Source organism: Thalassophryne amazonica, chromosome 20, assembly GCF_902500255.1.
Source record: "Thalassophryne amazonica chromosome 20, fThaAma1.1, whole genome shotgun sequence".
Taxonomy (NCBI): Eukaryota; Metazoa; Chordata; class Actinopteri; order Batrachoidiformes; family Batrachoididae; genus Thalassophryne; species Thalassophryne amazonica.
The window spans coordinates 68,600,311-68,614,167 of record NC_047122.1 but is presented as its reverse complement, the minus strand read 5'-3'; the positions used below and the strand labels follow the sequence as shown (position 1 = coordinate 68,614,167).

The 13,857-nt window shown below is 39.5% G+C and overlaps 1 protein-coding gene across 5 annotated transcripts in view; it reads left to right on the top strand.

Moving 5' to 3' along the window:
• LOC117502014 (receptor-type tyrosine-protein phosphatase U-like) overlaps nucleotides 1–13,857 on the top strand; it is a 689,797-nt gene that overhangs the window by 515,026 nt on the left and 160,914 nt on the right. For all 5 annotated transcript variants that reach the window (XM_034160998.1, XM_034160995.1, XM_034160994.1 and 2 more), the window contains 2 exons: nucleotides 42–321; nucleotides 4,695–4,731. In XM_034160998.1, coding sequence (XP_034016889.1) covers nucleotides 42–321; nucleotides 4,695–4,731 — 317 coding nt within the window. The remainder of the gene's footprint in view (nucleotides 1–41; nucleotides 322–4,694; nucleotides 4,732–13,857) is intronic.

The window sequence follows — 13,857 nt, the reverse complement described above, 5'->3', positions numbered from 1 at the left end:
AGTAATGTTTGAGTACTGAGTCAGCGCCTGCCCTATTCCAGTGCTTACCAGGTGGTTGTGGTGGAAGAGGATGGTGCCCGTCGGGTCAGGAGGAGGGAGCTTGGCACTGTGGACTGTTTCCCTACACCAAACTCCCACAGCGAGGCCCAAGCCAAAGGGGCCCCACATTACTACACAGCTGAGCTCACCCCCAGCAGTTTGCCTGAGGCCACGCCCTTCACTGTGGGTGACAACCACACCTACAATGGCTACTGGAACAGCCCTTTAGATCCCACCAAGAACTACCTCATCTACTTTCAGGCCACCAGCAACTTCAGAGGGGTAAGAGCCTTCAGGATGCATGATGGAGCTTTTGTTTCTGAAGTACAGACGCTGCTTTTATGTTTTAACAACCTTGACTGTCACTTCAGATTTCAGTCCAGAAGGCAGGAGGCATTACGCTGGAGGCGCTAAGAGAGAGAGATAAAAACTACATTCGTCTATAGAACCAGAACCGCAGCTGTCTAAGCTCTCTGTGACGAGATTATGTCCCACTGATCTTTAAACAGTAAACACTGTGGTAAAATGTATCCTAATAGCTTTTCTAAGATAATTACTTATACAGAATACAATGTGTTTTGTCTGGTGCTTGTGTAGTTCGTCTGATTCTTTCACACTCGATATCTTAGAAAACTTGAAGGAACTTTGTTTCATTGGGAAAAAAAAATCAAACGCTGCCTCAAGGCTTTAGAATGTTTTAAAGAAAAGAGACAGAAGCATGAATAAAGAATGTGCTGGGCAGCATGCACAGACACACTGACAGTAAATGCTGTTTAAATCATTTGGCCTGTATGGACAGGAAACGTTTCTGTCTGCCTCAATGATGCGTTGCTCCTCGATATCAGAGGCTGCAGCACTTTCCTCTGCATGTTAGTCAACATGCTGATGCAGAAGGGAGAATTTCCAAAGATAACTCTCCCTGAAGACAGACTTCTTAGTGGGAAATGACCTTTCAAATGATTAGGTCTTGACCTCACCGGTTAAATTATTAACTTAGTATTTTGTGAGGAAAATTTGTCCATTATAAAGATGGACCTGTTGTAGATGCAACAAAGATTGTCCTCTGCATTTAACCCATCATCATGCCAGTTAGACACACACTCGGTGCAGTGGGCAGCCATTCAGGGACCGACTGCAGGTCTGGACATGTGGCCTTGGTCAACGGCAGAGAAACAAGCAAAACCATAAGGCACACATTTAGATGGTGGGAGGAAAGCCAAGCAGACATGGGGAGAACATGGAAAGTACACACAGAAACGAACCGGGCCTGGGTGGCATCAAACCCTAGGCCTTCTCACTAGTACTCAAGAGTGCTAACCACTGAGCCATCATGCTGCTCATATACCCGAGACCAGTTACCATTAGGACATTACTACATCTTTTGTGGTACGTAAGAGGTCCAAATAAATACTACCACATATTACATGCACTTTTAGTGTAGTTGATGCAAAAGGTGATTTTCTATCAGAGTGGTTTGTACCATACAAAGAGAATCAAACCTGATCGAGGAGGTACTATGTGTATTTCCACTGGAGGAACCAGGCCTGAACTTATGACCAAAGAGGAGCTTTTCTTGACCCTGAATCAACATTTGTCTTTTTGCAGATGCTCTGCTTTGTGCACACTTGATCCTGTCAGATCTTTGCACTACTGTTGTTATTATTATTACCATTATTAATTAATTACTATACATAATTCTATTCTATAATAAAATGGATTTGTAGGCTTTTTGAAAAAAAGAAATTATAAGCAGAAACTGTTCCTGGGTTTGAATTTCTTTACTGACTCTCTAATGCCTTCATTGACATTTCATGGAGAAAACAAGCAGATTCTTATCACCATTCCAAACCAGCAAAAGTGATGCACTTTGGAACCAAACTCTTGATTTGGAGGAGCTGGAGAGCAAACAATGTTACAGTGAAATACATTATTTGTCATGATACACACAGGCCACAAATAACACATTTTTTTAGAGTGTTCAGTTTGGAGGTAAATACACCTTCAGAGGCTTCTGAGGTCACCTTGAAACTTCATCTTCAGCGCTTCATTGTGTCCCCAAAGGGCAAGTAAAGAAGCTAAAAACCATTTAACCACTGCTATGGATCATGGATCAACTTTACGTATAGTTGACCAGGAACACTTCTGTTTGCTGTAACCTCTGACCCCCATTCACCCATTCCTGACAAATACCCCATAAGAACAACAAATATGACAGATTGTGCTGTGAAAAGCCTCCCCCCACCCAAAAAAATACTTTAATCTCCATTCTACTTTTCTAAACATTTTATAAACTGTTGTTGTGTTTCAGGAGAGATGGGTCGCTTTGGAAGAAAGCAAAAGCAGAATAATTTTGACAGTTACTGTGGATAAATGAGATGTGGACGGCGTATTGTGGAGCAGGAGCTGCCATTGAATTGGAACAGTAATTGCACTGGCAGATCTGCCCTCAGTGGGGCTTGAAAAATGTGTGATTGCCAGTTTTGTGAAACAGGCAAACAGGAAATACTCGCCTTCTTCCACTCTGTGGATTTAAACATTTTGCACCATTGCTGTTTATTATGGCCCTGTGACAGACTGGCATCCTGTCCAGGGTAAACCCACCTCTCACACTGTGACTGCGGGGATAGGCTCCAGCCCCCCATGACCCCATCTTGGATAAGCGGTTAAAGACGAGTGTGTGTGTGTGTGTGTGTGTGTGTGTGTGTGTGTGTGTGTGTGTGTGTGTGTGTGTGTGTGTGTGTGTGTGTGTGTGTGTGTATGAGTGTGTGTTTGCTATATATTATAGCAAAAGATAAAAACTAGGATGGCAGAAGGATCCTGGTTCCACCTCTCTATTAGGATCCACTACACAATTCATCCGTGTACATCTCTGTAAATATTACTAATTGTTTTACACTTTCTTTAATATAGGGAATTTTCAATGTTTTCATGAAAGATAATGTGGTGCAAAGTTAGATAACATTCCAGATTTTGCAGCTCAAGATTCTTTTGTTGACAAAAAATGTCCTATTTATCAGTGTTAACAAGAGTGAAAAACAAAAACCATCCAAAAGTTAGTGGTTTCCTCTTTGGCTTATTCCCACGATTTATGCCAAGTTTAAGACAGTCGGCCCAGTAGCTTTTGATGTTTTTTTTCTTTTCACCCCTTATCATTTATGTGGTATGTTGGTATTATGGATGAGGACATTTTTTTTTTTACACAACAACCCCATATCAGAACAGTTGGAACAATATGGAAAAATACTCATATCTATCCAAAAAAGATGTGCAATACTGATTTGTCTGACCATAATACATGTTTCCACTGTGTGATGGTCCAACCCAGATGCCTCCAAGCCCAAAAAGCTTCAGGACAAACTTAACATAAGACATCTTTTTTTGCACAATAAAGTTTTGAGTGCCATTTTTGAATGTAAAACATTTCCCAAACTAATCACTTGCTCATGTGGTTATATCAGCTATTGATGAATGACAGTTCTTGATGCAGTGCCAGCTGAAGAGTCAGAGGTCATGGGTGATCAACTTCAGCTTGCACACTTGCCCTTTACACATTGAAATTCCTTTAGATTCCTAAATTGTTTCATGATATTATGCACTGTTCAGAGAGAAAGATGCAAATCCCTTCCAGTCTTTCTTTATGGAACATGGGTTTTACCATTCCAATAATTTTCTCATGCACTTGATGAAACTCTCCTCATCCTTGCTCCTAAAAGACTCTCAGCCTTTCAAGGACACTGCTTTTGTACTAATTCATGATTGCGATCACCTACTGACATCGTTCATTCATTTTCTGCTGCTTATGCAGGTCTGGTTTTTACCTTTCATCTAGCCAACGTTTTTTGGAATGTGTTGCAGACTTTGAATGCAGGAATGAATGTTTGTTAAGGAATGAAGTTAAGCTGCCATAAAAACATGAGATATCTTTGGATCATACAGTGTGCAGTGGGTGGGGAGTTAATTTGGATTTTCCATGCCTTCCCGACTTCTTCCAATTTGGGTTTGCACGTTTTCTTCACTAATTTGACACTTCAAGGATCTGAGCTGTTTCTCTGACTGAGGGTCCAAAGTCCAGACCAGGGACAGGATGAGACAACACGCTGCCTGTTGGTGCCTTAATAATGCCTGGCAGGGAGAAAACATGACTTTCCTGTCACTATAAGTCACTGCTGGAGAGATGAATCCACTTAAAACAGATTTCCACTTAAAAAAGGTAATTTGGCAACTCTTTTACTGGAAAGGTTTTTGACTCTTGGTGCACAGATTAGCATAATTGCCCGTAAAGGCTGATTTAAATTCCTTACATCTTAATTTGGTAGCGTGCTCTTCTGTCCGCGGGGTACAGGTCGTTGCTTTTGGGAGGAGAAGGAACAAATGAGTCCACCCGGGTGAAGGACCTCACCTAGTGAAGGAGAGAAGAGGTCTCAATAACACAGGAGCATGTCAGCTGCAAAGAAATTTCAATTATTTCCTTCACACGACAAAAGTGAGAACAACTCGCTGATCTTAGCAGCGTGTGCTGCAAGTGTGGAAGTGAAGCTGTGGATTTGGAATGCTGTGGATTCATCTCTGCCATTTTTATTTTTCTCTCTGTTCCCTTTGTGTTTTTTTTTTAAGAATTAATTCAGTTTTTTGTTGTTGTTTTTTTTGCCTCACAGGAGACCAGAATAAACTGCATCAGGATTGCTCGCAAAGGTAACACCTTTCTGTTGTTTTGTTAATTTTGAAAGTGTGTGTCATTTTCACAACATATTCCTTCATATTGTTCTTAAATAAACTCAGATCCATAAGTATTTGGTCAGTGATATGTTTTGTAATTTGGCCTCTGTGTCTCCAACACAGTGGAGCTGAAATGAAATAAATCCACGGGCCTCATTTTTCAACCGTTCACACGCACGTATTTGTGCTGAGACCTTGCATGCGAACATCAGTGGAACATAATCCAGTGGAACATAATCCAGTAGAACATAACCAGTGGAACATAATACAGTAGAATATAGCCAGTGGAACATAATCCAGTAGAATATAACCAGTGGAACATAATCCAGTAGACCATAACCAGTGGAACATAACCGGTGGCACATAATCCAGTGGAACATAATCAGTGGAACATAATCCAGTGGAACATAATCAGTGGAACATATCCAGTAGAACATAACCAGTGGAACATAATCCAGTGGAATATAACCAGTAGAACATAACCAGTGGAACATAATCCAATGGCACAGAATCCAGTAGAGCATAACCAGTAGAACATAACCAGTGGAACATAATCCAGTGGAACATAATCAGTGGAACATAATCAGTAGAACATAATCCAGTAGAACATAATCCAGTGGAACATAACCAGTAGAACATAACCAGTAGAACATAACCAGTGGACCATAATCCAGTGGACCATAATCCAGTGGCACATAACCAGTGGAACATAATCCAGTGGAACATAATCCAGTGGAACATAATCCAGTAGAACATAATCCAGTGGAACATAAATAGTGGAACATAATCCAGCAGAACATAACTAGTGGAACATAATCCAGTAGAATATAACCAGTAGAATATAACCAGTAGAACATAACCAGTGGAACATAATCCAGTGGAACATAATCCAGTAGAACATAACCAGTGGAACATAATCCAGTAGAACATAACCAGTGGAACATAACCAGAGGAACATAATCCAGTAGAATATAAGCAGTAGACCATAACCAGTGGAACATATCCAGTGGAACATAAATAGTGGAACATAATCCAGTGGAACATAACCAGTGGAACATAATCCAGTAGAATATTGCCAGTGGAACATAATCCAGTAGAACATAACCAGTGGAACATAACCAGTGGAACATAAATAGTGGAACATAATCCAGTAGAACATAACCAGTGGAACATAACCAGTGGAACACAATCCAGTAGAACATAACCAGTGGAACATAATCCAGTAGACCATAACCAGTGGAACATAATCCAGTAGACCATAACCAGTGGAACATATCCAGTGGAACATAAATAGTGGAACATAATCCAGTGGAACATAACCAGTGGAACATAACCAGTGGAACATAATCCAGTAGAACATAACCAGTGGAATATAACCAGTGGAACATAACCAGTGGAACATAACCAGTGGAACATAACCAGTGGAACATAATCCAGTAGACCATAACCAGTGGAACATAAATAGTGGAACATAATCCAATAGAACATAACCAGTGGAACATAACCAGTGGAACATAAATAGTGGAACATAATCCAGTAGACCATAACCAGTAGAACATATCTGGTGTAACATAATCCAGTAGAATATAACCAGTGGGCCATAATCCAGTAGAATATAGCCAGTGGAACATAATCCAGTAGACCATAACCAGTAGAACATATCCAGTGGAACATAATCCAGTAGAATATAGCCAGTGGAACATAATCCAGTAGACCATAACCAGTAGAACATATCCAGTGTAACATAATCCTGTAGAATATAGCCAGTGGAACATAATCCAGTCGAACATAACCAGTGGAACATAATCCAGTAGAATATAGCCAGTGGAACATAATCCAGTAGAACATAACCAGTGGAACATAATCCAGTAGAATATAGCCAGTGGAACATAATCCAGTAGAATATAACCAGTGGAACATAATCCAGTAGACCATAACCAGTAGAACATATCCAGTGGAACATAAATAGTGGAACATAACCAGTGGAACATAACCAGTGGAACATAATCCAGTAGAACATAACCAGTGGAATATAACCAGTGGAACATAACCAGTGGAACATAACCAGTGGAACATAACCAGTGGAACATAATCCAGTAGACCATAACCAGTGGAACATAAATAGTGGAACATAATCCAATAGAACATAACCAGTGGAACATAACCAGTGGAACATAAATAGTGGAACATAATCCAGTAGACCATAACCAGTAGAACATATCTGGTGTAACATAATCCAGTAGAATATAACCAGTGGGCCATAATCCAGTAGAATATAGCCAGTGGAACATAATCCAGTAGACCATAACCAGTAGAACATATCCAGTGGAACATAATCCAGTAGAATATAGCCAGTGGAACATAATCCAGTAGACCATAACCAGTAGAACATATCCAGTGTAACATAATCCTGTAGAATATAGCCAGTGGAACATAATCCAGTCGAACATAACCAGTGGAACATAATCCAGTAGAATATAGCCAGTGGAACATAATCCAGTAGAACATAACCAGTGGAACATAATCCAGTAGAATATAGCCAGTGGAACATAATCCAGTAGAATATAACCAGTGGAACATAATCCAGTAGACCATAACCAGTAGAACATATCCAGTGGAACATAAATAGTGGAACATAATCCAGTAGAACATAACCAGTGGAACATAATCCAGTAGAATATAGCCAGTGGAACATAATCCAGTAGAAGATAACCAGTGGAACATAAATAGTGGAACATAATCCAGTAGAACATATCCAGTGGAACATAACCAGTGGAACATAATCCGGTGGAACATAATCCAGTGGAACATAACCAGTAGAACATAACCAGTGGACCATAATCCAGTGGAACATAATCAGTGGAACATAACCAGTAGAACATAACCAGTGGACCATAATCCAGTGGCACATAACCAGTGGAACATAATCCAGTGGAACATAATCCAGTAGAACATAATCCAGTGGAACATAAATAGTGCAACATAATCCATCAGAACATAACTAGTGGAACATAATCCAGTAGAATATAACCAGTAGAACATAACCAGTGGAACATAAATAGTGGAACATAATCCAGTAGAACATAATCCAGTAGAATATAGCCAGTGGAACATAATCCAGTAGACCATAACCAGTAGAACATATCCAGTGTAACATAATCCAGTAGAATCTAACCAGTGGAACATAATCCAGTGGAATATAGCCAGTGGAACATAATCCGGTAGAACATAACCAGTGGAACATAATCCAGTAGAATATAGCCAGTGGAACATAATCCAGTAGAACATAACCAGTAGAACATATCCAGTGGAACATAATCCAGTAGAATATAGCCAGTGGAACATAATCCAGTAGAATATAACCAGTGGAACATAATCCAGTAGACCATAACCAGTAGAACATATCCAGTGGAACATAAATAGTTGAACATAATCCAGTAGAATATAGCCAGTAGAACATATCCAGTGGAACATAACCAGTGGAACATAATCTGGTGGAACATAATCCGGTGGAACATAACCAGTAGAACATAACCAGTGGACCATAATCCAGTGGCACATAACCAGTAGAACATATCCAGTGGAACATAATCCAGTGGAACATAACCATTAGAACATAACCAGTAGAACATAACCAGTGGACCATAATCCAGTGGCACATAACCAGTGGAACATAATCCAGTAGAACATAATCCAGTGGAACATAATCCATCAGAACATAACTAGTGGAACATAATCCAGTAGAATATAACCAGTGGAACATAAATAGTGGAACATAATCCAGTAGAACATAACCAGTGGAACATAATCCAGTAGAATATAGGCAGTGGAACATAATCCAGTAGAACATAAGCAGTGGAACATAACCAGAGGAACATAATCCAGTAGAATATAACCAGTGGAACATAATCTAGTAGACCATAACCAATGGAACATATCCAGTGGAACATAAATAGTGGAACATAATCCAGTGGAACATAACCAGTGGACCATAATCCAGTGGACCATAATCCAGTGGAACATAATCCAGTAGAACATAATCCAGTGGAACATAAATAGTGGAACATAATCCAGCAGAACATAACTAGTGGAACATAATCCAGTAGAATATAACCAGTAGAATATAACCAGTAGAACATAACCAGTGGAACATAATCCAGTGGAACATAATCCAGTAGAACATAACCAGTGGAACATAATCCAGTAGAACATAACCAGTGGAACATAACCAGAGGAACATAATCCAGTAGAATATAAGCAGTAGACCATAACCAGTGGAACATATCCAGTGGAACATAAATAGTGGAACATAATCCAGTGGAACATAACCAGTGGAACATAATCCAGTAGAATATTGCCAGTGGAACATAATCCAGTAGAACATAACCAGTGGAACATAACCAGTGGAACATAAATAGTGGAACATAATCCAGTAGAACATAACCAGTGGAACATAACCAGTGGAACACAATCCAGTAGAACATAACCAGTGGAACATAATCCAGTAGACCATAACCAGTGGAACATAATCCAGTAGACCATAACCAGTGGAACATATCCAGTGGAACATAAATAGTGGAACATAATCCAGTGGAACATAACCAGTGGAACATAACCAGTGGAACATAATCCAGTAGAACATAACCAGTGGAATATAACCAGTGGAACATAACCAGTGGAACATAACCAGTGGAACATAATCCAGTAGACCATAACCAGTGGAACATAAATAGTGGAACATAATCCAATAGAACATAACCAGTGGAACATAACCAGTGGAACATAAATAGTGGAACATAATCCAGTAGACCATAACCAGTAGAACATATCTGGTGTAACATAATCCAGTAGAATATAACCAGTGGGCCATAATCCAGTAGAATATAGCCAGTGGAACATAATCCAGTAGACCATAACCAGTAGAACATATCCAGTGGAACATAATCCAGTAGAATATAGCCAGTGGAACATAATCCAGTAGACCATAACCAGTAGAACATATCCAGTGTAACATAATCCTGTAGAATATAGCCAGTGGAACATAATCCAGTCGAACATAACCAGTGGAACATAATCCAGTGGAACATAATCCAGTGGAACATAATCCAGTAGAACATAACCAGTGGAACATAATCCAGTAGAATATAGCCAGTGGAACATAATCCAGTAGAATATAACCAGTGGAACATAATCCAGTAGACCATAACCAGTAGAACATATCCAGTGGAACATAAATAGTGGAACATAATCCAGTAGAACATAACCAGTGGAACATAATCCAGTAGAATATAGCCAGTGGAACATAATCCAGTAGAAGATAACCAGTGGAACATAAATAGTGGAACATAATCCAGTAGAACATATCCAGTGGAACATAACCAGTGGAACATAATCCGGTGGAACATAATCCAGTGGAACATAACCAGTAGAACATAACCAGTGGACCATAATCCAGTGGAACATAATCAGTGGAACATAACCAGTAGAACATAACCAGTGGACCATAATCCAGTGGCACATAACCAGTGGAACATAATCCAGTGGAACATAATCCAGTAGAACATAATCCAGTGGAACATAAATAGTGCAACATAATCCATCAGAACATAACTAGTGGAACATAATCCAGTAGAATATAACCAGTAGAACATAACCAGTGGAACATAAATAGTGGAACATAATCCAGTAGAACATAATCCAGTAGAATATAGCCAGTGGAACATAATCCAGTAGACCATAACCAGTAGAACATATCCAGTGTAACATAATCCAGTAGAATATAACCAGTGGAACATAATCCAGTAGAATATAGCCAGTGGAACATAATCTGGTAGAACATAACCAGTGGAACATAATCCAGTAGAATATAGCCAGTGGAACATAATCCAGTAGAACATAACCAGTAGAACATATCCAGTGGAACATAATCCAGTAGAATATAGCCAGTGGAACATAATCCAGTAGAATATAACCAGTGGAACATAATCCAGTAGACCATAACCAGTAGAACATATCCAGTGGAACATAAATAGTGGAACATAATCCAGTAGAATATAGCCAGTAGAACATATCCAGTGGAACATAACCAGTGGAACATAATCTGGTGGAACATAATCCGGTGGAACATAACCAGTAGAACATAACCAGTGGACCATAATCCAGTGGCACATAACCAGTAGAACATATCCAGTGGAACATAATCCAGTGGAACATAACCATTAGAACATAACCAGTAGAACATAACCAGTGGACCATAATCCAGTGGCACATAACCAGTGGAACATAATCCAGTAGAACATAATCCAGTGGAACATAATCCATCAGAACATAACTAGTGGAACATAATCCAGTAGAATATAACCAGTGGAACATAAATAGTGGAACATAATCCAGTAGAACATAACCAGTGGAACATAATCCAGTAGAATATAGGCAGTGGAACATAATCCAGTAGAACATAAGCAGTGGAACATAACCAGAGGAACATAATCCAGTAGAATATAACCAGTGGAACATAATCTAGTAGACCATAACCAGTGGAACATAAATAGTGGAACATAATCCAGTGGAACATAACCAGTGGAACATAATCCAGTAGAATATTGCCAGTGGAACATAATCCAGTAGAACATAACCAGTGGAACATAAATAGTGGAACATAATCCAGTAGAACATAACCAGTGGAACATAACCAGTGGAACACAATCCAGTAGAATATAACCAGTGGAACATAATCCAGTAGACCATAACCAGTGGAACATAACCAGTGGAACATAATCCAGTAGAACATAACCAGTGGAACATAACCAGTGGAACATAATCCAGTAGACCATAACCAGTGGAACATAAATAGTGGAACATAATCCAATAGAACATAACCAGTGGAACATAAATAGTGGAACATAATCCAGTAGAACATAACCAGTGGAACATAACCAGTGGAACATAATCCAGTAGAATATAGCCAGTGGAACATAATCCAGTAGAACATAACCAGTAGAACATATCCAGTGGCACATAATCCAGTAGAATATAACCAGTGGAACAAAATCCAGTAGAATATAGCCAGTGGAACATAATCCAGTAGACCATAACCAGTACAACATATCCAGTGGAACATAATCCAGTAGAATATACCCAGTGGAACATAATCCAGTAGACCATAACCAGTAGAACATATCCAGTGGAACATAATCCAGTAGAACATAACCAGTGGAACATAATCCGGTAGAATATAGCCAGTGGAACATAATCCAGTAGAACATAACCAGTAGAACATATCCAGTGGAACATAACCAGTGGAACATAATCCAGTGGAACATAACCAGTAGAACATAACCAGTGGACCATAATCCAGTGGCACATAACCAGTAGAACCTATCCAGTGGAACATAATCCAGTGGAACATAACCAGTAGAACATATCCAGTGGAACATAACCAGTGGAACATAATCCAGTGGAACATAACCAGTAGAACATAACCAGTGGACCATAATCCAGTGGCACATAACCAGTAGAACATATCCACTGGAACATATCCAGTGGAACATAATCCAGTGGAACATAATCCAGTAGAATATAGGCAGTGGAACATAATCCAGTAGAACATAAGCAGTGGAACATAACCAGAGGAACATAATCCAGTAGAATATAACCAGTGGAACATAATCTAGTAGACCATAACCAGTGGAACATATCCAGTGGAACATAAATAGTGGAACATAATCCAGTGGAACATAACCAGTGGAACATAATCCAGTAGAATATTGCCAGTGGAACATAATCCAGTAGAACATAACCAGTGGAACATAAATAGTGGAACATAATCCAGTAGAACATAACCAGTGGAACATAACCAGTGGAACACAATCCAGTAGAATATAACCAGTGGAACATAATCCAGTAGACCATAACCAGTGGAACATAACCAGTGGAACATAATCCAGTAGAACATAACCAGTGGAACATAACCAGTGGAACATAATCCAGTAGACCATAACCAGTGGAACATAAATAGTGGAACATAATCCAATAGAACATAACCAGTGGAACATAAATAGTGGAACATAATCCAGTAGAACATAACCAGTGGAACATAACCAGTGGAACATAATCCAGTAGAATATAGCCAGTGGAACATAATCCAGTAGAACATAACCAGTAGAACATATCCAGTGGAACATAATCCAGTAGAATATAACCAGTGGAACATAATCCAGTAGAATATAGCCAGTGGAACATAATCCAGTAGACCATAACCAGTACAACATATCCAGTGGAACATAATCCAGTAGAATATAGCCAGTGGAACATAATCCAGTAGACCATAACCAGTAGAACATATCCAGTGGAACATAATCCAGTAGAACATAACCAGTGGAACATAATCCGGTAGAATATAGCCAGTGGAACATAATCCAGTAGAACATAACCAGTAGAACATATCCAGTGGAACATAACCAGTGGAACATAATCCAGTGGAACATAACCAGTAGAACATAACCAGTGGACCATAATCCAGTGGCACATAACCAGTAGAACCTATCCAGTGGAACATAATCCAGTGGAACATAACCAGTAGAACATATCCAGTGGAACATAACCAGTGGAACATAATCCAGTGGAACATAACCAGTAGAACATAACCAGTGGACCATAATCCAGTGGCACATAACCAGTAGAACATATCCACTGGAACATATCCAGTGGAACATAATCCAGTGGAACATAACCAGTGGCACATAACCAGTAGAACATATCCAGTGGAACATAATCCAGTGGAACATAACCAGTGGACCATAATCCAGTGGAACATAACCAGTAGAACATATCCAGTGGAACATAATCCAGTAGAATATAACCAGTAGAATATAACCAGTAGAATATAACCAGTGGAACATAACCAGTGGAACATAACCAGTGGAACATAAATAGTGGAACATAATCCAGTAGAACATAACCAGTGGAACATATCCTGTGGAACATAACCAATGGAACATAAAAGCCGTTGATCGCGTACATTGCTTTCCGTGGGAAGAATATGGAAAGATCGTAGTCCGCTATGACAGCCTGGGAAGGCACACTTGTAGCGCGCCATTGCTC